The sequence below is a fragment of the Mustela nigripes genome, chromosome 5, assembly GCF_022355385.1.
Source record: "Mustela nigripes isolate SB6536 chromosome 5, MUSNIG.SB6536, whole genome shotgun sequence".
NCBI lineage: Eukaryota > Metazoa > Chordata > Mammalia > Carnivora > Mustelidae > Mustela > Mustela nigripes.
Genome location: NC_081561.1, coordinates 5,803,651 through 5,828,786, shown reverse-complemented (window position 1 = coordinate 5,828,786; position 25,136 = coordinate 5,803,651). Strand labels below are relative to the sequence as shown.

At 39.9% G+C, this 25,136-nt stretch overlaps 1 protein-coding gene across 12 annotated transcripts in view; it reads right to left on the bottom strand.

Annotated features, from left to right (window-relative positions):
- FARS2 (phenylalanyl-tRNA synthetase 2, mitochondrial) overlaps positions 1-25,136 on the bottom strand; it is a 524,473-nt gene that overhangs the window by 197,498 nt on the left and 301,839 nt on the right. For all 12 annotated transcript variants that reach the window (XM_059399371.1, XM_059399372.1, XM_059399375.1 and 9 more), the window contains one exon: positions 10,429-10,589. In XM_059399371.1, the coding sequence (XP_059255354.1) occupies positions 10,429-10,589 (161 nt within the window). The remainder of the gene's footprint in view (positions 1-10,428; positions 10,590-25,136) is intronic.

Genomic DNA, 25,136 nt, shown 5'->3' with positions numbered 1-25,136 from the left:
TTCAGTAAGAATCAAAGAATCACTCCTGGTAAAATGCCTCTTTCAAAGTCAGTAGCTAACAAATTGCAAAAAGCAATTTTAGATTTACAAATCCCCTGGAATTCATTTTTGAGTAATTAGGAACCTGGGGTCAAGCTCCATTTTTTCCATATGGACACTCAATTGTCCCTGTTCCACTTGCACAAAAGGCTCCTTCTGTCTGTCTCACAGTGCAGGACTGGTCACAGGTCTAGCATAGTACAGAGACGTGTTTCTGGCTTCCTCAGGGCATCCTGCCAGCCTCTCTGTCCACGCTGCCTGAACACCACATGCTAGCTTTTATTTTTTTTTAATTTAATTTAATTTTTTATTATGTTATGTTAATCACCATATAGTACCTCATTAGTTTTTGATGTAGTGTTCCAAGATTCATTGTGTATAACACCCAGTGCTCCATGCAATCCCTGCCCTCCTTAATACCCACCACCAGGCTCACCAACCTCCCCTCCTCCATTCTAAAACCCCCAGTTTGTTTCCCAGAGTCCCTAGTCTCTCACGGTTCCTCTGCCCTCCAATTTCACATGGTAGCTTTTAAAAATGACATGACAGGGGCGCCTGGGTGGCTCAGTGGGTTAAAGCCTCTGCCTTCGGCTCAGGTCATGATCCCAGAGTCCTGGGATGGAGCCCCACATCGGGCTCTCTGCTCAGCAGGGAGCCTGCTTCCTCCTCTCTCTCTCTGCCTGCCTCTCTGCCTACTGGTGATCTCTGTCAAATAAATAAATAAATCTTTAAAAAAAAAAAAAAAAGAAAAAAAATGACATGACATCAGATTAAGCAAATCCTCCCACTTTAGGTATCTGGCCATTCCTGGCCCTCTGTATTTCTACATACATTTTAAAATCCACTCAATTTCCTCATAAAATCTGCCTGAATTTCTATTTTTTTAACTATCTTGGTCACTTAATATGCATTTTGAAGCAGTCCTACAAACTGTTTTTGAATATCTAAAATAACATGAGAATGGCCAATATCAAATTGAAGTCAGGGGCCATGTCTGGGGAGGACAGCAGGAAGAGAAAGAGAATGTCATCAGGAAGGGTTAGGTGTGTCAAATGCACTTCTGGTGCTTTCACTGTCTAGAAGAATCTGTGACAAAATTGTAGCATATTTGCGAGAGGTAACAGCTTAGCTGGGAAGAAGGCACATAGTCCTATGTTATCAGCAAATCTAATCAAGAAATATATGCTTATATGTTTAGAATATTTATCATTTTAGAAACAAATAAAAATAAATATAAAAGAGCTATCTGGCTCTCAGAGAGCAGTTAACCTGGAGTTCACAATCTGCCAAACGGACTCTACAGGGGTCATGTATTTCTTATTCACTATCTTCGGTAGTGAATTACGGTCCATAATTGTCATTTACAAAGCTCACAGGGAGGCCCTTCAGAAAATAAATTCTTCTCTCATATTGAAAGAAAACATTTGATTCATTACTCGGCCAAGTGATAGAAAGAATAATTACGCCATCCACTATATAAATTACTGCTTACTTTAACCATTCTTCATTTTCAAGATCACAAGATTACAGATACAGAATATCAACATAACGGTACAAAGTGTGAAAAGCTGTACAATAATGTGATCACAAAGTAATTCTCATTTCTCTATCTAAACACAGCCTGACTTTGAGTCCTAACATTTCAGATGACCCCAAATGCTCCTCTTACCTTTTGAGTGAAGGAGCAGACCCTGCCTCTAATTGGAACAGGGAAGAGATTTGTTTTTCCAATAGCCCAGGATGAGATAAATCAAAGACAGCAACAACCACACTTACCTTTCTAAAGAATTTAGTAAGGTGAATTACGTGGCTTCAACTTGGACCCCAGAACATTAATATAAACCTTTAATTTTCCATTTGAATTGGCTCCAATCAACACTTACTATGTCTTTGACAACTCCCAGGATCTTGCTCTTAGGTTGAATGGCTTTGAGGTTAGTATTTCAGCTCTCTTCCCCTTTGGCCCAGACAGTTAATATAGTTGGACAGGTCATGGTGACCCTGATTTCTATACTCAATTTGAGATAAAGAAAAATTGTTCCATAGGTACATATGCCCGTGAACCCCAACCAGTTACCCTAGGAGAGAAGCCACAGCATGTTCTAGGCAAAAGGAATATCTCACATTTGATGAGGGGTCAAACTCTAAGGGATGATTTCAAGCATTCGCCAGCAGAAGGTAGGTTTTAGGCTGGAATAGCTTTTCTAGCAGCCTCATCATCCCATTCCGTAAGTGACAGTTCATTCATAAAATGGCTATCGTAATAAGAGACAGCATTGTCTCGGGCCTAATTGTAAGCACCCAGCATTGCTGGTAGTGAAATAATGCAGAAAATAAGCCTATTGACATGAGCTCAGTATAAATATCAGAAAACAGCAAGCTACCTTCATAGACCATTCCAACTACCTTGAAAAGAGGCAAATAAACCGTTGAGGACTTCTGGAAAACTTTCCCTCACACTTAAAAAAAAAGGAAGCAAAGGTGTGTGTTTTCTGCTTCTGGATCTTGTATGAGGCGATGCTCAGTGCTCCTGCCGCCATCTTTCAGCCCGAGGGGGAAAAGCGTTCAAGGTTCTAGCCCTGGCATCACTGAGGGATGCTTGCTACTGTTCTTCTTATTTAAACTATTTTGCATTGGCTTTTTCTTGGTTGAAGACAAAAGCATCCCCTACTGATATCCTGTAACAATAACTTCCCATGTTCATACCTGGGGAGAAAACCTACTGACATTCTTGTTTAACTGACCCCTCATTTTCTTTTTTCCTATGACAATTCCTTCGAAATGGTACTTGTTTCTGGTCTCTATCCTGATGATTTCATTTTGAAACTCTAACTTCTTCTCTCCAGCTTTATGAAGGTATAACTGACAAATCAAAATTGTATATGCTTTTAAGGTGTGCGATGTGATAGTTTGAAACCCATAAGCATTATGAAAACTTTTCTAAAACTTCAACAATTTTAACTTTTAGCATCCAGTTTAGATGATTCTGTATAGTATAAATGGATCCCTCTGCTTCCAGAAGCAGAAATACCAAAACCTCCTCAGGGTGCCTGGGTGGCTCAGTTGGTTCAGGGTCCGACCCATGGTTTCAGCTCTGGTCATGATCTCAGGGTCATGGGATCGGGCCTCACACTGGGCTCCAGGCTCAGTGCAGTCTGCTTGGGATTCTCTCTTTGCCTTTCCATCTGCTCCTCCACAACCCCCCACCCCTGCGCATGCCCTCTCCCTCGCTCTCTCTCTAAAATAAATACATAAGATCTTTTTTTAAAAACACCAAAACCTCTAGTCAGATAGATAATTTCTAAAATATACTGCACATAATTTGTCAGATTTTATGGATGTTGCCAAGATTTGAAGTTTAATGTGTTGTCTATAAATAGGAAGTTCTTGTAAATCTCCAAGGTTAATAGCCAAGAAAACGTAATATGGATATTGAATGTGTGTACATATAAAGGTCATATAATAAACAACCTTCTAATCTACACTACAAGAGAGCTGTGGAAGAAGACACTGAAGATCTTATTCTTAATTTTTTTTTTTTAAAGCGCCTTAAACAAAAAGGAAATCTGTGGTAGCAGTTTTTGAAATATATAGATGTATCACGAGATATCCTGCCTTAACAAAACCAAAAAACAGTCATAAATGCACAGGCCTCTGAGGATAGAGGTTCCAATACAGATTTCCAATACCGTCCTCTCCAGAGGACTCCACAGATTGCAGGTCAACGAAATGTCCTAGTATCGTAAGAGTGGGATTACATACCACCAATGCAGGCAAAGCAAGCTAAAGATGGAGATTACGGGCAGGAAGGGCCAGCAATTATGAGGACTATAGCTTCTGTGCTCAGAAGAGTTATGTTTTGTAGTAGTTATGGTGGTGGTGATGGTAAAAATATGAATACTAGTTAATCTGGATAAGACACTTACTTTGTGAGAGGTTTTAACACTTTGCATATAAGCACTATGATGCTTCCTAAAACAAACTTGTCCATTCTTTAATTCATTGCATCTCTCCTCATTTTGCAGTCAACAATGATTACAGGTTCTATAGATGGTCATCTTCCCCACATCTTCCTCTACCTCTTTCTATTACAGGTTCCTAATAAAGCAAATATCAATACAGCAAGTCAAATTAATTTTTTGGTTCCCCAGTGCATATAATAGTCATGTTTATACTATACTGAGGTCTATTAAATGTGCAATAGCATTATGTCTTTAAAAAAAAAAAAACAATGTATAGGGGCGCCTGGGTGGCTCAGAGAGTTAAGCCTCTGCCTTCAGCTCAGGTCATGATCCCAGGGTCCTGGGATCGAGCCCCGCATCGGGCTCTCTGCTCAGTGGGGAGCCTCCTTCCGCCCACCCCTCTGCCTGCCTCTCTGCCTACTTATGATCTCTGTCTGTCAAATAAATAAGTAAAATCTTTTTAAAAGATCAATGTATATACCTTATTGCTGTATGTATATACCTTTATTGCTAATCATCATCTGAGCTTTCAGCAAACTGTAGTCTTTTTGCTGGTGGAGGGTCTTGCCTTCATGTCAATGACTACCGATCAACAACGAGGTGGTGGTTGCTGAAGGCTGGAGTGGCTGTGGCAATTTCTTAAAATAAGACATCAGTGAAGTTTGCCACACTGATTGACTCTTTTCACAAATGATTTCTCTGTAGCACATGATGCTATTTGATAGAATTTTACCCACAGTGGAACTTCTTTCAAATTGGAGTCCACCCTCTCACCCCCTTTTGCCCCCTCGCACCCTCTCAAGTTGCTGCTTGATCAACTAAGTCACAGTCTAAATCCTCTGTTGTCACCTCAATGGTCTTCACAGCGTCTTCCCGGGGAGTAGGTGCCATCTCAGGAAACCACTATCTTTGCTTATCCACGAGAAGCAATTCCTCATCCGTTCGAGTCTACTAGGAGATGACACATCTTCAGGCTCCACTTCTAATTCTAGTTCTCTTGCTGTTTCCACCACATCTGCAGTTCTTTCCTCCACTGGAGTCCTCAGCTCTCAAAGTCATCCATGAGGGTAGGAATGAACTTCTTCCAAACTCCTGTTCATGTTGACTTTTTGACAATTTTCCACGAATCTTATATGTTCTTAATGGCATTCAGGATGGTGAATCCTTTCCAGAATGTTTTCAATACTGGCCCAGTTTGCCCAGATCCATCAGAGCAATCACCATCAATGGCAGCTATAGCCTTATGAAATGTATTTCTTAAATACTAAGACGTGAAAGTTAAAATCACTCCTTGACCCATGAGGTACAGAATGGATGTTATGTTAGCAGGCATGAAGACAACATTCATCTCATTGTACATATCTCTGAGTACATACATATATCTTGTTGTTCATATCTGTCACCCTTCGGGTGACCAGGTGCATTGTCAATGAGCAGTCATATTTTGAAAAGGATCTTTCTGAGCAGTACGTCTCAAGACAGAGCTTAAAATATTCAGTAAACCATGATACAAACAGACATGCTGTCATCCAGGCTTTGTTGTTCCATTTATAGAGCACAAGCAGAGTAGATTTAGCATAACTCTTAAAGGCTCTAAGATTTCTGGAATAGTAAATGACCATTGGCTTCAACTTCAAGTCACCAGCTGCATTAGCCACGGACAAGAGAGTCGGCCTGTGCTTTGAGGTCAGGCATTGACTTCTCCTCTCTAGCTATGAAAGTCCTGTATGGCATCTTTTTCCAATAGAAGGCTGTTTGGTCTACACTAAACGTATGCTGTTTAGTGCTGCCACCTTCGTTAGTGACCTTAGCGAGATCTTCTGGATGGTTTGCTGCAGCTTCTCAATCAGCCCTTGCTGTTTCACCTTGAGCTCTGATGTCACAGAGATGGCTTCCTGCCTTAAACCTCAGGAACCAACCTCTGCTAGCTTCAGATTTTCCTTCTGCAGCTTCCTCACCTCTCTCAGCCTTCCCAGAATTGAAGAGAGTTAGAGTCATGCCTTAGATTAGGCTTTGGCTTAAGGAAATGTTACAGCGGGTTGTCTTTCATTTGGATTACTCAAACTTTCTCCCTATCATCAATCAGACTGTTTTGCTTTCTTACCATTCATGTGTTCACTGGAGGGGCACTTAATTTCCTTCGAGAACATTTCTTTGCACTCACAAGTCAGCTAACTATTCGAGGCAAAGGGCCTACTTTTCAGCCTGTGCTGCCATTCGACATGCCTTCCTCACTGAGTTTAATCATTTCTAACCCTTGATTGAGAGTGAGAGATGTGCAAGTTTTCCTTTCACTTGGAAACTTGGAGGCCACTGTAGGGTGGGTAATTGGTCTGATTTCAATATTGTTGTGTCTCAGAGCATAAGGGAACTGGAGGAGAGGGAGAGAAATGGAGGACTGGCTGGTTGCTAGAGCACACAGGAGACACACTACATTTTTAATGTAAAATGAAAAGTCACAAAGTTCAGTGACTTAGCATGGTTTGTGGTGCCCCAAACAACTGTACTAGTAACATCAAAGATCACTGGTCAGAGAGCACCTCAGAAATACAGTAATAATGAAAAAGTTTGAGGAATTGTAAGAGGTACCAAAATGTGACACAAAAACACAAAGCAAGCAAATTATACTAGAAAAATGGAGCCAACAGATTTACTGGACACAGGGCTGCTACAGACCTTCATCTTATAAAAAGTGCAGTTATCTATGAAATAAAATAAAACGAAGCACACTAAAATGAGGTCTACCTGTAGTCTCTTGGGGTAAACATCGGTTTCTAGAAAAAGAGATACGTGTTTTCTGTGTACATGTGAGTTGGGAAAAAATGCATATGGAAATAGTGAAAAAAATCAGAGATCCATTCATAACACTGCAACACCATGAAGCTGATGGGATTCTCACAGCTGGATTTATTTGGGAATAGAATGAAGAAACTCTGCATAATCTGCATTAAGTCTCTATCAGACAACATTTATGATAATGACAGCAGAACCAGATCTAGGAGCAATTCCAAGCCATGGAGATTAGCAAGTAATCACAGTCTCAAGTCCTAATACAATTCTGGAGAGACATGGAGGGATTTTGAGAATTAAACTAGTAAAAAAACATTTTTTTAAAAAAAGGAAGAAGATAATTTTGACCTCCACATGCATTGGTCAGTGTCAGCAAAATTCTACATGTACATATACAGCTCTGTTATTTGCTTTATATTATTTTATAATTATCTCTTGATGAAGCCATCTCTTCTTCTAGATTGGAAACAACGTGATGTCAGGAACTGTCAACTTCATCTTCCAGATTGGATAACAGTGTTTTGGTCTAGGGACAACAGTTCAGGAGTTTACCGTCAGGAGCTCTTTGCAGTCAGCTGCAGACGAAATCCTAGCTGTGTCACTTACCACTACAGTCCCTGTGGCTGAGTTACTTGTGATTCCCTGCCCCAGTTGCATCACCAATAAAATTAGTTGATAGTACCTACCCCATCAGATTGTAATGAATGAAGATTATAAGATTGGCAAAGTATTTAGCCCAGCGGCCTGCACACAGCACTCAACAATTGGTGAGTATTATAAGGTATTAAACAAATTAACATACAATACATGGACCACTGAACTAGGATTGCTGGAAGACATCAATAAGGGAAAATGGAAGGCCCTGGCCTCTAGGAACTGCCAGTCTTCATATACCCAAGCATCCCAGCTGATGCTTCATACTATAGGGAGAGCAAGGCCAAACTCTGACACACTTTCCCGCAGCAGTCTACCCACGATTGACCTTGGAGATGCCTTTGACAGTCACTGTCCTGTTGAGGCCTGCACCACACCCTGTGCACATCCAGCCTCATCCTCTGTATCTCTAGTCCTGGCTTTTTCCCTAAATTAAGTACTACTGTTTTCTTTTCATAAACAAAGCACATAAACAAATCTCTGCCTTACACATAATGTTTAAATATGCATTTAAGGGGCGCCTGGGTGGCTCAGTGGGTTAAGCCTCTACCTTTGGCTCAGGTCGTGATCCCAGGGGCCTGGGATCGAGTCCCGCATAGGGCTCTCTGCTCAGCAGGGAGCCTGCTTCTCCTCATCTTTCTCTCCGTCTGTCTCTCTGCCTATTTGTGATCTCTCTCTCTGTCAAACAAATAAATAAAATCTTTAAAAATAAATAAATAAATAAATAAATAAATAGATGTGCATTTAAACTGTATGAGTTTATTCACACAGTCCACTCACATTGACAAATACAAAAGAATGAATGAATGAATGAATGGAAGAACAAACGAATGAATGAGAGAGGGGCAGAGACAGAGAAAGGAAGAAAGGAAGGAGGGAGGGAGGAAGGAAGGATGGAAGGGAAGGAAGAGAAAGAGAAGGAAAGGAAGCAGAAAGGAAGCCCTTCGCCAGGTCATAAATACAAAAGTGTTAAAGGATTGCAACTGAAATTCACAGTGCAAGAAGAAAGAAGAGTTTCAAGATTAGTTCAAAGGAATGATAACTCATGGATCTACTTATTGTAATAGTAGGAAAGATGTTAGGGTTTGAAGCCAATGGCCAAAAAAGAATTTTTGTGACGTCTGTAATGCAAAAAAGGTGGTTTTATGAAAGCACAGGGACAGGATCCATGGGCATAGGTAAGCCTCCCAGGTATTTTAGAAATAAAGTTTCCAGGATCCTGAGGGGGATGAGCTATTGTTTGGAAAAGGTCATTTGAGACCCTTCAGATATCTACCAGTGGGTCATCTGCTGGGGGATAATTGTCAATATGCATCTTGGGAGGAAGAGATAAAGGAAGTTTCCAAAGGAATTTTTTTATGTGAATTTAGACTTATAGGAGCCTGGGGTTGGGCTAAGATTGCCTTTTGCCCTTAATAAAGCATTAACACTAAGGCAGCTGAGTTCCTAGGGAAGGTGGCTCTGCCTGTTTCGAGGACTTGTCAGGGGGCTGCAAGTAGTAAGGAAATGTGATAATTTTTCTTCTGCCTCTGTTTTCCACGTCAGTTATACTAAACCAAAATCTATACTGCACTGGAGGAAGCAGTGAGTTTAATCACCTGGGCAGACTATTTCACTTCATCGTCTCCTTTTACAGGTGAGGTTGCTGAGGCTCTGACAAGTAAGATGAGTTGGTCCACATCCTTCCATAGCTTCAGAGTATGGTCCGTGGACCCAGATCGTATGCATCGTCTGGGAATTTCATAAAAATGCAGGGTCAGCCACACTAAATCAGAATCTGCATTTTAACAAGACTCTCAGTTGACTCATTTCCACGCTGAAGTTTGAGAAGTATTAACACAAGCAGCTTGCTATCAGTAAGTTAATAAACCAGATAATTTCACTCAATGCCTTATTTTTCTAGAAGCTGTACACCAATTTTTGGAACTGTTAGAATAACTTAAATCCTGATTACAGGGTCTTGGGATCGAGTCCCGCATCAGGCTCCTTGCTCAGAGAGCAGCCTGCTTCTCCCTCGGCCTGCTGCTCACCCCCCTTGCTTGTGCTTTGTCTCTCAACCATTTCCCCGACTCTAAAGTGCAAAGAATAATCGTACCTAAACTCAGAGGGTTATTAAGAGGACTACATCAAGGCACATAAGGTCTTTGGAATATGGAACACTGAGTGAGTACTCAGAATACTGAACAGAGTGAGGCCTGAATGAGTGTTAGCCACTAAGTGCAACTGTTACTATGATGCTCTTACACAGGGTGTGGTCCGGGATCGAGCCCTGCATTGAGCTGTCTGCTCAGTGCAGAGCCTGCTTCCCTTCCTCTCTCTCTGCCTGCCTCTCGGTCTACTTGTGATCTCTGCCTGTCAAATAAATAAATAAAATCTTAAAAAAAAAAAAAAAGAAAGAAGAAAATGAATAAGGAAAACACACTGCAAATACTAATCATAAGAAAGCCAATGTGTCTGCATTATTATCAGAAAAACTAAACTTGAAATGTATTATCAGAGATGGCCACTTCATAACAATAAAATGGTAATTAACAAAGCCCAAAGTTAGTTCTCTGCTCAGACTAAAAGCTTGATAAATCTCTTATTTTTCTGCATGTTATTTCTGATGGTTTATGAACTCCTGTGTCTTTATGGACCTCTATTTAAAACTTCTTTCCAAGGAATGCCTGGGTGGTTCAGTCAGTTAAATGTCTCCCTTCAGCTCGGGTCACGATCCCAGGGTCCTGGGACTGAGTCCCATATCAGGCTCCCTGCTCAGAGGGGAGTCTGCTTCTCCCTGTCTCTCAATCCCTCTGCCCTGGTCATCTTCTCTCCCGCTCTCTTGCTCATGCTTTCTCTCTCAAATAAAAAAATCTTGTTAAAAAAACTTCTTTTCAAATACACATGACTTTTAAATTCCACAAGTTCCTTTTCAAACATATGACCACTTCAGTTCTTAAAAACTGTTGTTGTTATTATTATCATATTCTTCAAGTCACTTTACCTGGAATTTCACATGCTGGTCGATATCTGACACACGGAATTGCTTCAGGAAACGCTCATCCTCACTCCAGAAGAGGCGGATGTCAGGGATGTCATAGAGGATCATGGCCAGTCTTTCCAGTCCTAGGCCAAAGGCCCAACCGATCCGATCATGAGCACCCGCTACAATTAGGAAAACAAAACGAAACGGATTTAGAAAATATAAAGACTTCACAGGTGAATGCTACTTGCTGATAAGTAACCAGTACTACTGGTTGAGTGCCCACTGGGGGCAAGGCACTGGGGAGGGGCTGTGGAGGCCTCCATGAGGGTCCCCGTCTTACGTTTCTCATGCTTCCCACATTCCTCAGTCACTTACTGCACTGAAGCACTCCGGAGTCACGCTGTCTCTCATACTGTTTCACTTAGAATTATATTCCAGGCTCTTTAAAGCCCTGGTTTCTGCCTCTGAGTAAACCTTGTTTGCCCTGATTTGAACATTTGCCCTACTATGTGCAGGTTACAGAGGAGAGAGAGAAGATCGTCTCTTGTCCCTACAAGGCTTATTAGATGGGCAGGTATGTTTGAAACATGCCAGAATGGACTGTTAATATTCAGAAAGAACCCTCAATTTCATACAAAATAACCCTCACCCTTAATAAGAGTTGCCTCAGCAATACAGAGAGCAAGCAAGCCAAGGTACTTATCTAGTACCACTCACTCCAAAGGCAAGGTGTGTTGTTTACATTACAGCAATGCCATGAACTTGAAGGGTTTATTTCGCTTATTGAAGCAGAGTAAGACCAAACACAAAGCGCTGTGTGAAGAAGCAAGGGAGCAATTCATACTCCAGAAAAAGCTTACGGAAAGGGCTTGTGAAAAAGTTTACATAAAGTTGAAATATAATTTCAGCTGGACACTAAGGGGGAGTAGGATCCTGGGAAGGCTACAAACAGCCTCAAGATTTCACTCCTAACATGCCTGCCCTATGTAATTCCCTCCCTCTGAGTGTGGGTGGCCCCAAGAACTGAATGATCAGGTGACTTTATATGCGGGTCCCTCTGAGCAAACCAGCTCACAGAAATGAGGCCATGTGGCTAGGCCCTGAGGGAGGCCTTTAGAAGCTGGGGGAGGCCTTGGCCATCAGCAAGAAATGGGACCTCCACTCTTACAATCTCAAGGAAATGAATTCTCCCAAGAGTGTGAAAGAGCTCAGAAGAGGACCCTGAATTCCAGAAGAGGACATAGTTTTCTGACACCTTGATTCCCACCTATGAAGACCCAGAGCAGGGGACCCAGCACCTGGACTTCTGATGCAAGGAAATGTAACATAATAAATTTATGTTGTTTTAATCCATTGGTATGAGGTTAACTTGTTACCCAGCAAAAGAAAACGACTATGCATCCAAGATTTGGAGAGAGGTAAAAGAAAATTCCAGACTGAAGGAATGTCTTTAATAAAAAAAAGGTGACAGTGCAGCATGCAATGGTTAGGAGCAGTTTCTGGAAACACAGATGGTTCGAGGTTGAGGCAGGTAAGAGAGGAGAGGATCCATTTCTGCCCTGGGTGTCCTACCTGGTGTCCTACCTACCTGGTGTCCTACCTAAAAAAAAAACAACAACAAAGATAAACATATAATTGAAGCCACGCAGGAGATGAACCTCTTCAAATGGTTTGTTTAAAAGCTGAATGAATTAAAATCGCCAAAATGAGATCGCAAAAGCAAATGATACAGAGAGACAGAATGGCTCAGTAGTAGGAGAGAAAGTGTATATGAAAGAAAAGAGAGTGGCTGGCTGATTGCACCTGTTCCTGAGTACGAATGAACACTCTGGTGAGGAGGAGGGGAGAGGGATATTTAACCACACAGTGAGGTCACAAAAAAGTGTGTATGGCCCCTGACCCTGTGATCAGGTGCCTAAAAGAGCAGCTAAAGTGTGAGGCAAAGTATTTTAGAATAATTCATACTGATACATGAGGTCTTAAAAAACGGTTGGTGACTAAAGACATGAAATTCAATATAATCATGATCGACTTTTTATATCTACTTAAAGAAGATTATTTTGAAAATTACAGTCCTGGTGGTACGGTTCTAGCATATTCTGTCTGCAGTGGGTGGTTTTAGTGTCCTCATCGCTGCTGGTTACACCATTTATTTTTACAACAATTTGGAAACAACATGGCAACACATATCAAGATCCTTAAAAATGTTCATACTCTGTTCTTTTAACCCTATTCTAAAGCAAAACCAAGAATAACAAAGAGCCCTAAAAGTAGGTAAGAAAAAAAGCAGCAATCTAATTTTTTTAAAAAAGATTTATTTATCTGAGAGCAAGAGGGTGTGGGGGGAGGGGCAGAGGGAGAGAGAGAACCTACAGCAGGCAGACTCCACACTGAGCGTGGAGTGCCAAATGCTCCACTGACTGAGCCACCCAGGTGCCCGAACAATCTAAATTTTTAAATGGATGAAGACTATGAAGACATTCATAGAAATGGAAAGAAAAATTACCTTTAAGCAAATAAAAAGTTTAGTTAAGAAAAATGCAAAGGGGGCGCCTGGGTGGCTCAGTAGGTTAAGCCGCTGCCTTTGGCTCAGGTCATGATCTCAGGGTCCTGGGATCGAGTCCCGCATCGGGCTCTCTGCTCAGCAGGGAGCCTGTTTCCCTCTCTCTCTCTCTCTGCCTGCCTCTCCGTCTACTTGTGATTTCTCTCTGTCAAATAAGTAAATAAAATCTTTAAAAAAATGCAAAAAAAAAGTAAAAAAATATTTTACATATCAGATTAGCTAAATAAATAGAACTGTTCCTATACTTGATAGCAAAGCCAAGGGAACACAAGCACTCTCTGCGTAACTCGTAGGCTCACAACTGTTTTTTTTTTTTTATTTAATAAACATATAATATATTTTTATCCCCTAGGGTACAGGTATGTGAATCGCCAAGTTTACACACTTCACAGCACTCACCATAGCACATACCCTCCCCAATGTCCATAACCCCACCCCCCTTCTCTCAACCCCCCTCCCTCCGGCAACCCTCAGTTTGTTTTGTGAGATTAAGAGTCACTTATGGTTTATCTCCCTCCCAATCCCATCTTGTTTCATTCATTCTTCTCCTACCCCCTTAACCCCCCATGTTGCATCTCCACTTCCTCATATCAGGGACATCATATGATAGTTGTCTTTCTCCGCTTGACTTATTTCACTAAGCATGATAACCCTCTAGTTCCATCCACATCATCACAAACGGCAAGATTTCATTTCTTTTGATGGCTGCATAGTATTCCATTCACAACTGGGTTTTTAACCCACTGACCTAAGGAGAAGAATACAGCAGTAGCTATCAAAGTTACAGATGCATAGACCACCTTATTCTTCTAGCTACGGGAATGCATCCTACTTATGGGAAATTATGAATGTGTAAGGCCTCTTGCTGGGGTATTGCTTATAAAAGCAAAAGACTGCAAACAACCCAAGGTCCATCACTAGGGAACTGATTAAATAAACTAGGCCATGTCCACACAATGGCATGTTATAAAGAATCTCTGAAAGATTTAAAAAACTCAAAGCAGCAGCTGCCTGATGTTGTTTTCTTTTGTTTCTTAATCTGGGGGAGGGTGGGAAAGAACTGGGCACCTGGAGGAGAGAGATAGGGAGACTTCACACTACGTGCCTCCTTAAAGAGTGACAAGAAATATTTCAGACAACAGAGATTTTTGTTACTAGGTAAAATACAGCAATGTCTTTTCTGTTTAAGAGGTTGTAAGAACAAAGTACTCCTCTTGTGTCACACTGGGGCTAAACTTTCAGGATAATCATGATTAGTAAAAATGGATTTCTATGTCCCCCTTTTATAGCTAGGAGTGGTCTCTTTCGTTCTCTCACACCATTTCCAAACCATCCCCACTATGTGCCATCCAAATTTGTGATCACAGAATAATAAAATGGTGGCTCTCTTATGCCATTAACTTTGAAGTAGTTTGTTATTCAACAAGGGCTAACCAGACATTGTTAAAACATCTGGGTTTGCCTTTTATTGTAAACATTTCCCATTATGGAAACGCAAATAAAAACTAGATAAGGTTTCACTTAGGAGGGATCAGGAATTAAGCTTAAAATAAGATGAGTCCCCTATACCCTAGTACCCTGTATATGCCAGAGTATCAATTATGTCACAATATCACATCCATCCTAAAGCCATCCCATCCCACATTATTCATCGCATTGCTCATCCTACATATAGAGCAAACAGTCCTAAGCCAAAGCTATGTAACACTCCTTCTCCCAACCAACTACTGTTTTTCATCTGATTTTTCTACTTTACGATGAGTGGGATCATCTTCCATCTAGTTATTCAAGGCAGAAACCTGGGAGTAAATTTTAACTCTAACATTACCTCATTTCAGATATAGACGTTTAAATTATATTTAAAACCTCTCTCAAAACTATCCCTTCTTTCTAGTCTAATTGTCGCTACAGATTTGCGCCTTCCATAAACATCTCTCACCTGGGCTCTTCCAAGAAACACCCAAGTTGTCACCGTCTGTCTCCCTATTTGCTCCATCTGTGCTAGTGCCACCAATTCTCTTTCTAAAACATAAATTTGGACACTGTCACCACTAGACATGTATAAGGGTAGAACAATGAATGAGTCATATTTGTTCTTAATTTTATTTTGCATTTATTCTCTTTCTAAAACACAAAAAGCAGCTTAAAATTGTTCCAGAGATCCCCATTCAGTATATCTGAGCTTGACTTCTCAGGAAACCTTAAGATTTGATGTGCAAGGTCCACTGGGAAAATGCTTCATTGTAAGTTAAAAATTAGCATCTCTGTTTATCACTTGGCATCAAGGCAATCATAAAGACAAAGGGAAAAACTAGTATTCAGCGTGTTACAGACAGATTGAGAAGCACTGGTCTGAAAAAGTTGGAAGAACTTTCAAAAAAATTTCCACTACATCCCAGGTTGTTAATTTTGCCACATATAAAAATTATGCACATGACACTGCTCAACAACAGAGTTCATGGTCTTTTCAAATGCAGATGGGTCTTTTGCCAACACAAATCTCAAAATACTTACAGGGAATGACCCATCCCCAAGGTGAAAATAAATCAGAAGTTAACAGTATAAAACTATCCGGAAAAACTCCCAAATATCGGGAAATTTAACAACATACTTTTAAATAGACCAACATGCAAAGAAAAATCTCACAAGAAAAATTAGGAAATGCACCGAAGCGAATACAAATTAAAATGCAACACATAACAATGTATGGGATGCATCTAAAGCTATGATTCAAACGAAACTTATAGCATTAAAGGCATATGTCAGAGGAGAAGAAAAGTGTCAAATCATTGATCTACTCCCTTACAAAACTAGAAAAAGAAAACTAAGACCAAACTAAGCAAAATAAGGAAAAAATAAAGATAACCTAAGTGACAAAATAAAGAGAAAAACAATAGTGAAAACTGATGACAACAAAAGCTGGTTTAAAAGAATTTTTTAAAACTGACACACAGTTGATACACAATGTTACATTAGTTTCAGATGGACAGTATCATGATTCCACACCTCCATTATGTGGTGGTATGCTCACCACAATTGAAGCTACCATTTGTCACAATACAACATGATTGCAGTTATCATCAACTATATTCCCTTTGCTGTGTCTTTAACCCTGTGACTTCTTCCATATCTGGAAGCCTGCATCCCCCACACCTTGTCACCTGTTTTGCCCACCCTCTAACTACCTTTCCAGCTGGCAACCATTAGTCTGTTCTCAGTATTTATGGATCTGTTTCTGCTGTTTATTTCTTTGTTTTGTTTTCTAGATTCCACATGTAATCACATGGGATTTGCTGGAATCAAAAAGGCAAGTAACAAGTGCTGGCAAGGATGTGGAAAAAAAGAAGGCTCATGCACTGTTGCTGGGAATGTAAATTGGTGCAGCCACTGTGAGAAACAGTATAGTATGGAGGTTCCTCAAAAGATGAGAAATAGAAATACCATACAACCTAGCTAGTAATTTCACCACTGGGAATCCCCCCCGCCAAAAAAAGAAAACACAATTCAAAAAGATATCTGCACCTCTATGTTTATTATAGCATTATTTATAGCAGCCAACATATGGAAGCAACCCAAGTGTCCATCAACAGATGAATGAACAAAGAACAGGTGGTTCTTTGGAATGAAACATTGCTTAGTCATAAAAAAGATAAAAGCTCTCTCTGTTTGACTTATTTCACCACTGGGTCCATCCATGTTGCCACAAATGGCCAGGTCTTATTCTTTTTTATGACTGAGTAATAGTCCACTCTTTATGTATGCCAAAGGCTGTTAAAAAATATCAATACGATTGATAAATTGCCAGCCAGACTAATAAGGAAAAAAAAGAAAGAAAAAAAGAGAAGATACAAATTAACAATGTCAGAAACAAAGGATAGGACCTCACTAAAAATAGATACTAGAGACATTAAAAAGATAATGAGGGACTAGAAAGAATATTATGAATAACCTTACACAAGTGAATTCAACAACTATTCAATAATCCATACAAAATGGAAAAATTCCTAAAAACGAAACAAAACAAAACAAAACAAACAAAAAAACCCCCACCTCATCTACCAAAGCCAATTAAAAAGAACATATAACCTATATCAATTAAAAATACTGAATATATAATGAAAAACTTTCCCACAAAGAAAACCTGAGGACCAGATGGCTTTTACTATGAATTCTATCACAATGTGAAGAAAGAAATAATACTAATTCTTCCAGAAAGTAGAGAATAATGAAATTTCATGCCAGGATTACCCTTATACCAAAACCAAAGACATTCCAAGAAAAGAAAACTTTAAACCAATATGCATCATGAACAGAGAAAACAAATCACCTTTAACAAAATATTAACAAACTGCATCCAGAAATTCATGAAGAGGACATGACGTCAGGACTTGATTTATCCTAGGAATGCAAGGTTGGCTCAACATACAAACATCACTCAACATAATTCTTCAAAAAAGCAGATTAAAAAAGAAAACACATGATCATTCAGTAGATGCAGGAAAAGCAGTTGAAAATATCTAAGTTCCATTCATTATAAAAATTCTCAGCAAATAAGGAACACCGGGCATTTCTTTAATCTGATAAAAGACACAATAAAAAAACCAATAGCTACATGGATTGGAAGAACAAGTATTGTGAAAATGTCTATGCTACCTAAAGCAATCTACATGTTTAATGCAATCCCTAACAAAATACCATCATTTTTTTTCAAAGAGATGGAACAAATAATCCTAAAATGTATATGGAACTGGAAAAGACTTCAAATACCCAGAGGAATGTTGAAAAAGAAAGTCAAAGTTGGTGGCATCACAAGTCCAGACTTTCAGCTCTATTACAAAGCTGTCATCATCAAGACAGTATGGTACTGGCGCAAAAACAGACACATAGATCAATGGAACAGAACAGAAAGCCCAGAAATAGACCCTCAACTTTATCATCAACTAATCTTTGACAAAGCAGGAAAGAATGTTCAATGGAAGAAAGACAGCCTCTTCAACAAATGGTGTTGGGAAAATTGGACAGCCACATGCAGAAAAATGAAACTGGACCATTTCCTTACAACACACACGGAAATAAACTCAAAATGGATGAAGGACCTCAATCTGAGAAAGGAATCCAGCAAAATCCTTAAGGAGGACACAGAAAGCAACCTCTTCGACCTAGAAACATAGCCAAAGGCAAGGGAAGCAAGGCAAAAATGAACTATTGGGACTTCAACAAGATCGAAAGCTTTTGCACGGCAAAGGAAACAGTCAACAAAACCACAAGACAACTGACAGAATGGGAGAAGATATTCACAAATGACGTATCAGATGAAGGGCTAGTATCTAAAATCTAGAAAGAACTTATTAAACTCAACACCCAAAGAACATATAATCCAATCAAGAAAGGGGCAGAGGACATGAACAGACATTTCTGCAAAGAAGACATCCAGATGGCCAACAGACACATGAAAAAGTGCTCCACTTCACTTGGCATCAGGGAAATACAAATCAAAACCACAGTGAAATATCACCTCACACCAGTCAGAATGGGTAAAATTAACAAGTCAGGAAATGACAGATGATAGCGAGGAAGCAGAGAAAGGGGAACAGTCCTACACTGTTGATGGGAATGCAAGCTCGTGCAGTCACTCTGGAAAACAGCATGAAGGTTCCTCAAAATGTTGAAAATAGACTACCCTGTGACCCAGCAATCGCATTACTGGGTATTTACCCTAATGATACAAATGTAGTGATCCAAAGGGACACACACACCTGAATGTTTATAGCAGCAATGTCCATAATAGCCAAACTATGGAAAAAACCTAGATGTCCATCAACAGATAAATGGATAAAGAAGATGTGGTATATATATACACAATGGAATACTATGTAGCCATCAAAAGAAATGAAATCTTGCCATTTGCGATGACATGGATGGAACTAGAGGGTATTATGCTTAGCGAAATAAGTCAATTATCATACAGTCTCCCTGATATGAGGAAACTGAGAGGCAATGTTGGGGGTTTGGGGGGTAGGAAAGGAATAAATGAAACAAGATGGGATCGGGAGGGAGACAAACCATAAGAGACTCTTAATCTCACAAAACAAACTGAGGGTTGCTGGGGCAGGGGTAGGGAGAGGGTAGTGGGGTTATTGATATTGGGGAAGGTATGTGGTATGGTGAGTACTGTTGTGTGTACACCTGGAAATTCACAGACCTGTACCCCTGGGGCTAATAATACATAACATGTTAATTTAAAAAAATAAAAAATTAAAATTAAAAACAAAAAACAGAAAAAACAAAACAAAACAAAAAACCCAAGAGCTAATACAATACTCAACAGTGAAAGACCAGTTAGTTGCTTTGCATTCAGGACCTGCTTGAAGACAAGAGTATGTCCATTCAGAAAGGGGGAGCAAAACAAAAACAAAAAAACAGATTAACCAATTGGAAAGAAAAAAGTAAAACTGTCGTTATTTGTAGATACATGACTGACTACATAAAAATTCCTAAGGAAAACATTTCAAAGGTTACCGATATATGAGTTTAGGATCATGATCTACAAAAATCCACAGTGTACATGATTCAGGGGCATCAGTTTCACCTCGCTGTCAGTGGGGACAAGTGAAGAACCTCTTCTGAAGATAGGAGACTGACTCTAATGGGAGGTCTCGAGGCTACGAGCAGTGAGGGAGCCATTACAGCAAACACCTGGAATCCTAACCACCTTGGTAAAGGATGAGCTCTTCATTAGGGAGCAGAAACAGGCCTCAAGTTTCCTTTTGCCACACTCAAGTCTCACAATTATTCTTATGGAGAAGCCTACTTGTGACAATCAATTACTGTGGAGATTTGCAAGAAAGGATGTGGCATCTGTTTGCTGAGTTGTACCAAATTTTGCCTTTGAAACACTTTGTTTTGGTCCCATCTAGAACAGCTTCTTCTGAATTGCGCCCTGCACTGTGCTTTCCTACTAGGACATTAGTAAGACACCAGACGTCTCTGACCACGATGCTGATCACCGTATCACATAGTCTTCCCTAGGAGATGTCATTGACTAAACTGATTTCAGATTTAAGAAGATGGAATAAGCTTCTTTCCCCTGAACAAATGGATTATTTTTCACTTTAACGATACCATGAGTTACATAATTGGTCATAATGTTCTCCTTAGTCTGGCCCATGGAAGGTTAGAGCCAACCTTGCGGGTCACCTCTACAACTGTACAAGTGTTCAGGGTACATTTCTCCGTGTGACTCTTGGCCCAGTTTTATTTTCTTATCCTTATTTCCTCTTTGTCCTGATTATCTCAACTATTTATTTTATCCTCTTGTACATACTTTTATATGGTACTTCCCATTCTTTATGGAAGAAAGTGAACCATAAATAACTAGACACTTAGGCAAGTCTAATTCTCAGGTCTTTGGCACTCCTCGGCGGTAATTTGTTGCCAGGTGCTCAAGGGCTGACAGGGTTTTAAGGCAGTATATTTTTTCCCTATTCCAATACTAGAGGGTTCCAGTAAACCAGAGTCCCTAAAGCAGAAGGCTGACTACAAAGAAACATCCTCAATTAAACAGAATATTCAGGATGGGAAGCAATTAAGTATTCTCATTAACACAGCTTTGTGCTGAATGGAGCCACCGACACAGGAAAAATTGTTTTTGTTTTTGGTGAAAATCATTCTAAGAAGGTCAGCTAAATATAGAAACAAAATGATGTGAGATGAGAGCCCAGAGGTGGGAAAATTAAAAAGAAGAGGGAAAAAAAAAAAAAAAGAGGAGGAGGAGGGGAGGCAAACGGCACCTGAAAAGGGGACAGTAAGAAGTCTTCAGGGTGAAAGTGAAGAAACGAAGTGGGTCTCAGAGCCTACAGCCATCCAATCCCATAACTGTCCCCTTCTACCGCACACGGCTCTCCACGCTTTGCCTCAACAGCTGCGGAAAAAGAAGCACGGGCAAGAGAGAAACCAAGTCACCGCACAAGGCTCAGCCTATAGCCCCCCGTCTGGCCCTTCCAAGCAGAGACCTTGTGAGCAGGAGTTATTTCAGAGAGACAAGGGCTGCGCTAGCCAATGGTCATGATGGGGAACAAAGAGCACTGAGGAAAGACTAAAACTGGCTGCTACTGCTCAACGCCATGCCTCTGAAGGCATAGGGTATCTGTGCTCTCGGTGGAAGGCACTGGGGGTGGTGGGTAGGTGGAGATAGTTCTCAAACCTTCTCCCGAAAGGCCTAGAAAAATCACTGTGACATGCAGAAGAGGTCCTATCACCAATGTGAGAGACGGCTGAGAACGGGCAGTTGTTGACTGTGAAAAAGAACTACCCACAAACACACAGTATTTAATCTGAACCAAGAAAAGTGAAGCCTGTGTTGTCTTCCTCTCTAGTATGTGATGATCTTGAGCCACAGAGAGATGGTTCCATAATATAATTACACTTTAGTTGGACAATGCACAAGAAGCAGAGAGAATTTTTAGGGTAATGAAAATACTCTACATGATACTATAATGATGGATAATGTCATTACACATTTGTCCAAACCCACTTGGATGTACAGCTCCAAGACTGAACCCTGAGGTAAACAATGAATTTGGGGTGATAATGATGTGTCAATATAGGTTATTCAACTGTAAAAACTGTAGCACTCTCATAGGGAATTCTGATCATTGAGGAGTACCCATGGGTAGGGGCAGAGTAAGGTACAGAGGGTATATGAGAATTCTGTCTCAGTTTTGCCATGAAGCTAAAACTGCTCTAAAAAATTAAAGTCTTCATTAAAAAAGAGAGGGACTACTCTTGTGAAAATGGGGAAGATAATCGTGACTTCCTTCCACATAAGTCTATCATTAAGACTAAATAAGACAGGGGGGTGCCTGGGTGGCTCAGTGGGTTAAGGCCTCTGCCTTCGTCCCAGGGTCCTGGGATCAAGCCCCACATCGGGCTCTCTGCTCTGCAGGGAGCCTGCTTCCTCCTCTCTCTCTCTGCCTGCCTCTCTGCCTACTTGTGATCTCTGTCAAATAAATAAATAAAATCTTTAAAAAAAAAAAAAGACTAAATAAGACAGTCCATGTAAATCAATAGGCACATAAAAAATGCTGTAAAAATTTTAGCTGGAATAGTCATTAATATAAGGGTTCTATACAACTATTTCTGAGAAAAATATTGAGCAAATGCTCTGAAGAAGATTCTTTCAAATGTTGAAACCCTGTATATTTTAATTAGCTCATTGGCTTAATATTTTAAAACAATTTAAATAAACATAACTTCATGGGGAAAAAAGAGAGGGGAGAGTGGAAAGATAACACATAAAATGGGAGAAAGGATTTGCAAATTATATATATTAAGGGCTTACTATTCAGGATATATAAAGAACTCCTACAACTCAACAACACACAGACAAACAACACAACTTAAAAATGGGCAAAAGATGTCTATAGATATTTCTCCAAAGAAGTTCTACAAATAGCCAACAGGCACATGAAAAGATGCTCCATACATCCTTAGTCGTTAGGGCAATGTAAACCCAAACCACAGTGAGACACTACTTCACACATACTAGGCTGGCTATAGTACAAAACAAACAAACAAAAAACTGAGAAAACAAGTGCCAACAAGGACAGGAACAAATTGGAACCCTTGGGCATCGCTGCTGGGAATGCAACATGGTGCAGCTGCTGTGGGAAACAGCTTGATGGTTCTTCCAAAAGTTAAACATAGAGTCACTTTATGACGCAGCCATTCTTCTCTCTCTCTCCCCTTCAATAGATTGATCTATCTATCTCTATCCATATGCATGTGTGTGTGTATATATGTATACACAAAATATAGTTACAGACATAGATACAAAAATGGATATATAGATACCAAAAAAACTGGAAAAAGGGACTCAAGAGAACTGTGCACCAATGTTCACAGCAGAATTATCTACAGTAGATGAAAGGTTAAAAAAACAGCTCAATGTCAAAACAACTCAATGAATAAACAAATATGGTATGTGTAGAAAATGGAATATTATTCAGCCCTAAAAGGAAATGAAGTTCTAATATTTGCTACAGCAGGGATGAACCCTCCAAAAATATACTAAGCAAAAGAAGCCAGACACAAAAGGATACATATTGTATGATTTCACATATGAGAAATACCTAGAATAAGTAAATTCATGGAGACAGCAAGACTAAGAGGTTATTAAAGGGACTGGAGGGAGGGGAAAATGGGGAGTTACTGTTTAATGAATACTGAGTTTCTGCTCAGTATTGTTGAGTATGGTTGACAACATTGTGGCTATAATCAATATCAGTGAATTGTATCCTTAGAAATGGTTAAAATGGAAAATTTTATACTGTATATATTTTGCCACATAAAAATAAAAATTTTAAGGAGCTAAACATTTACAAACTTTAAAGAAAATTTCTGCATGTTCTTCACAATATTTTTAGAAAATATTTTCTTTTTCTCATTACCACAACGATCTCTGCAAACACTAAGATTTACCAACTGAGCCACTATGTAGCCAATTATTTCAGTGGACCTGAGCTGCTTCTCCCATAAAATGAAAGAACAGCAATAATACAGCATCTCAAGTTCCTTCCAGCTCTTAACAGTCTAGGATGAGGCTCAGGTTAGAAGTAATTAACTAAGGTCTACTCTAAAGAAGCTTTCAATGAAATACAAAGTACTGCAAAATAATTTTGTTTAATATTGAGCAGCATTGCAAAGGTTATCTGCCAACTGCCTCTCCTCTGGCCATCCGTCTCCTACCCTGCAGACATGCGGGTACACTCCACTTTGCACCCTCTACTTAGACAGGTGTGCCCACTGGGAATGGTCTTTCTCCCCACCTGTTTCAGGTCTCTGACCAAATGTCACCTTCTCAGGGAGGCCTCCCTGACCGCTCACTTGGAAACTATATACCTCTCCACCAGTACATTCCAATCCCCCTTATTCTGCCCTGTTTTCTTCAGAGAATATCATCTTCTAAGATACTACAACCTTTCATACTTCTTTTATTTATTGTTTATTGTCAGACTGCTGCTAGTCTGTAATCCACAAGGGCAGGATCTTTGCTGGTTTTCAACACTAACACATCTCCAGTGGCTAGAAGACTGTGTGGCACAAAGCAGGTGCACGGATATTTGCAAAGGGAGTGGATGGCATTAACTTACTTGTTTTATTTGAATGGTAGTATTGTGAAGAACAGTAGACTTTAAATGAAGTTTTCAATACAGTGACTTTCTCTGATGATATAATCTGTGAGAGATCTTACCTATAATAATATGAAGTGATATTTTAACAGTGGTGATATCAGAGATGCCATTTCTCAAAAAGACATCTCAGAAAGGAGAGAACTGAAACACACAAAGGGAACAACAGGAAAAGAGGTCTCTTTTAACCATTCATCCCAACCTTTGTCACTGCTCATTGCTGAGCTTCCTTTATACGGTGCAGCTGCCCCTGGGTCACAAGCTCCTTGAAGCCAAGGACCTTAACAGGGCTTCTGTTTCGATATTTTGTCTATTTTATTTTGTTTCTCAGTGACTTAACTGTTCGAATGTAAACATCCTCTGCCTCTTGAGGTTCCCTCTCAAAATGTTTTGCTGCAAAGTCAAAGACTGAATTAAAACTTCAAACTACGACACTGAAAAACATTTTTTAATTATGTTAAGTGTATTTTTCCTTCCTTGTCAAAAGGGGCTAATTTCTAGCAATTCTCTGACTTCATGAATTGACACTTCCCCAGAATAACAATATATCAAGAAATATTGAAACAACCAATTAGCATTCATATTTTATAGAACTTTATCAGTTACAAAATGTTTCATCAATATTATTTTGATTTTGATCCTCACAGTGATCCTAGGGGGAATGTGAGAGCTAGTGTTATTATCTATACTTAAAAATTAATACCATTTAAGGGATACCTTGGTGGCCACTAGCTCAGGTCAAGATCCCAGTGTTCTGGGATCTAGTCCCACATCTGGCTCCTTGCTCCGTAGGGAGCCTCTTCTCCCTCTGCCTCTGCCTGCCACTCTGTCTCCCTATACTCTCTCTGTCTCTCTGACAAATAAATAAATAAAATCTTAAAAAAATAAATACCATTTGAGCAAAATCACCAACAATGGGACTCAAATCTGTTTTTCCCCTTCAAGTATGTATCCAATATCTAAATATTGTCAGA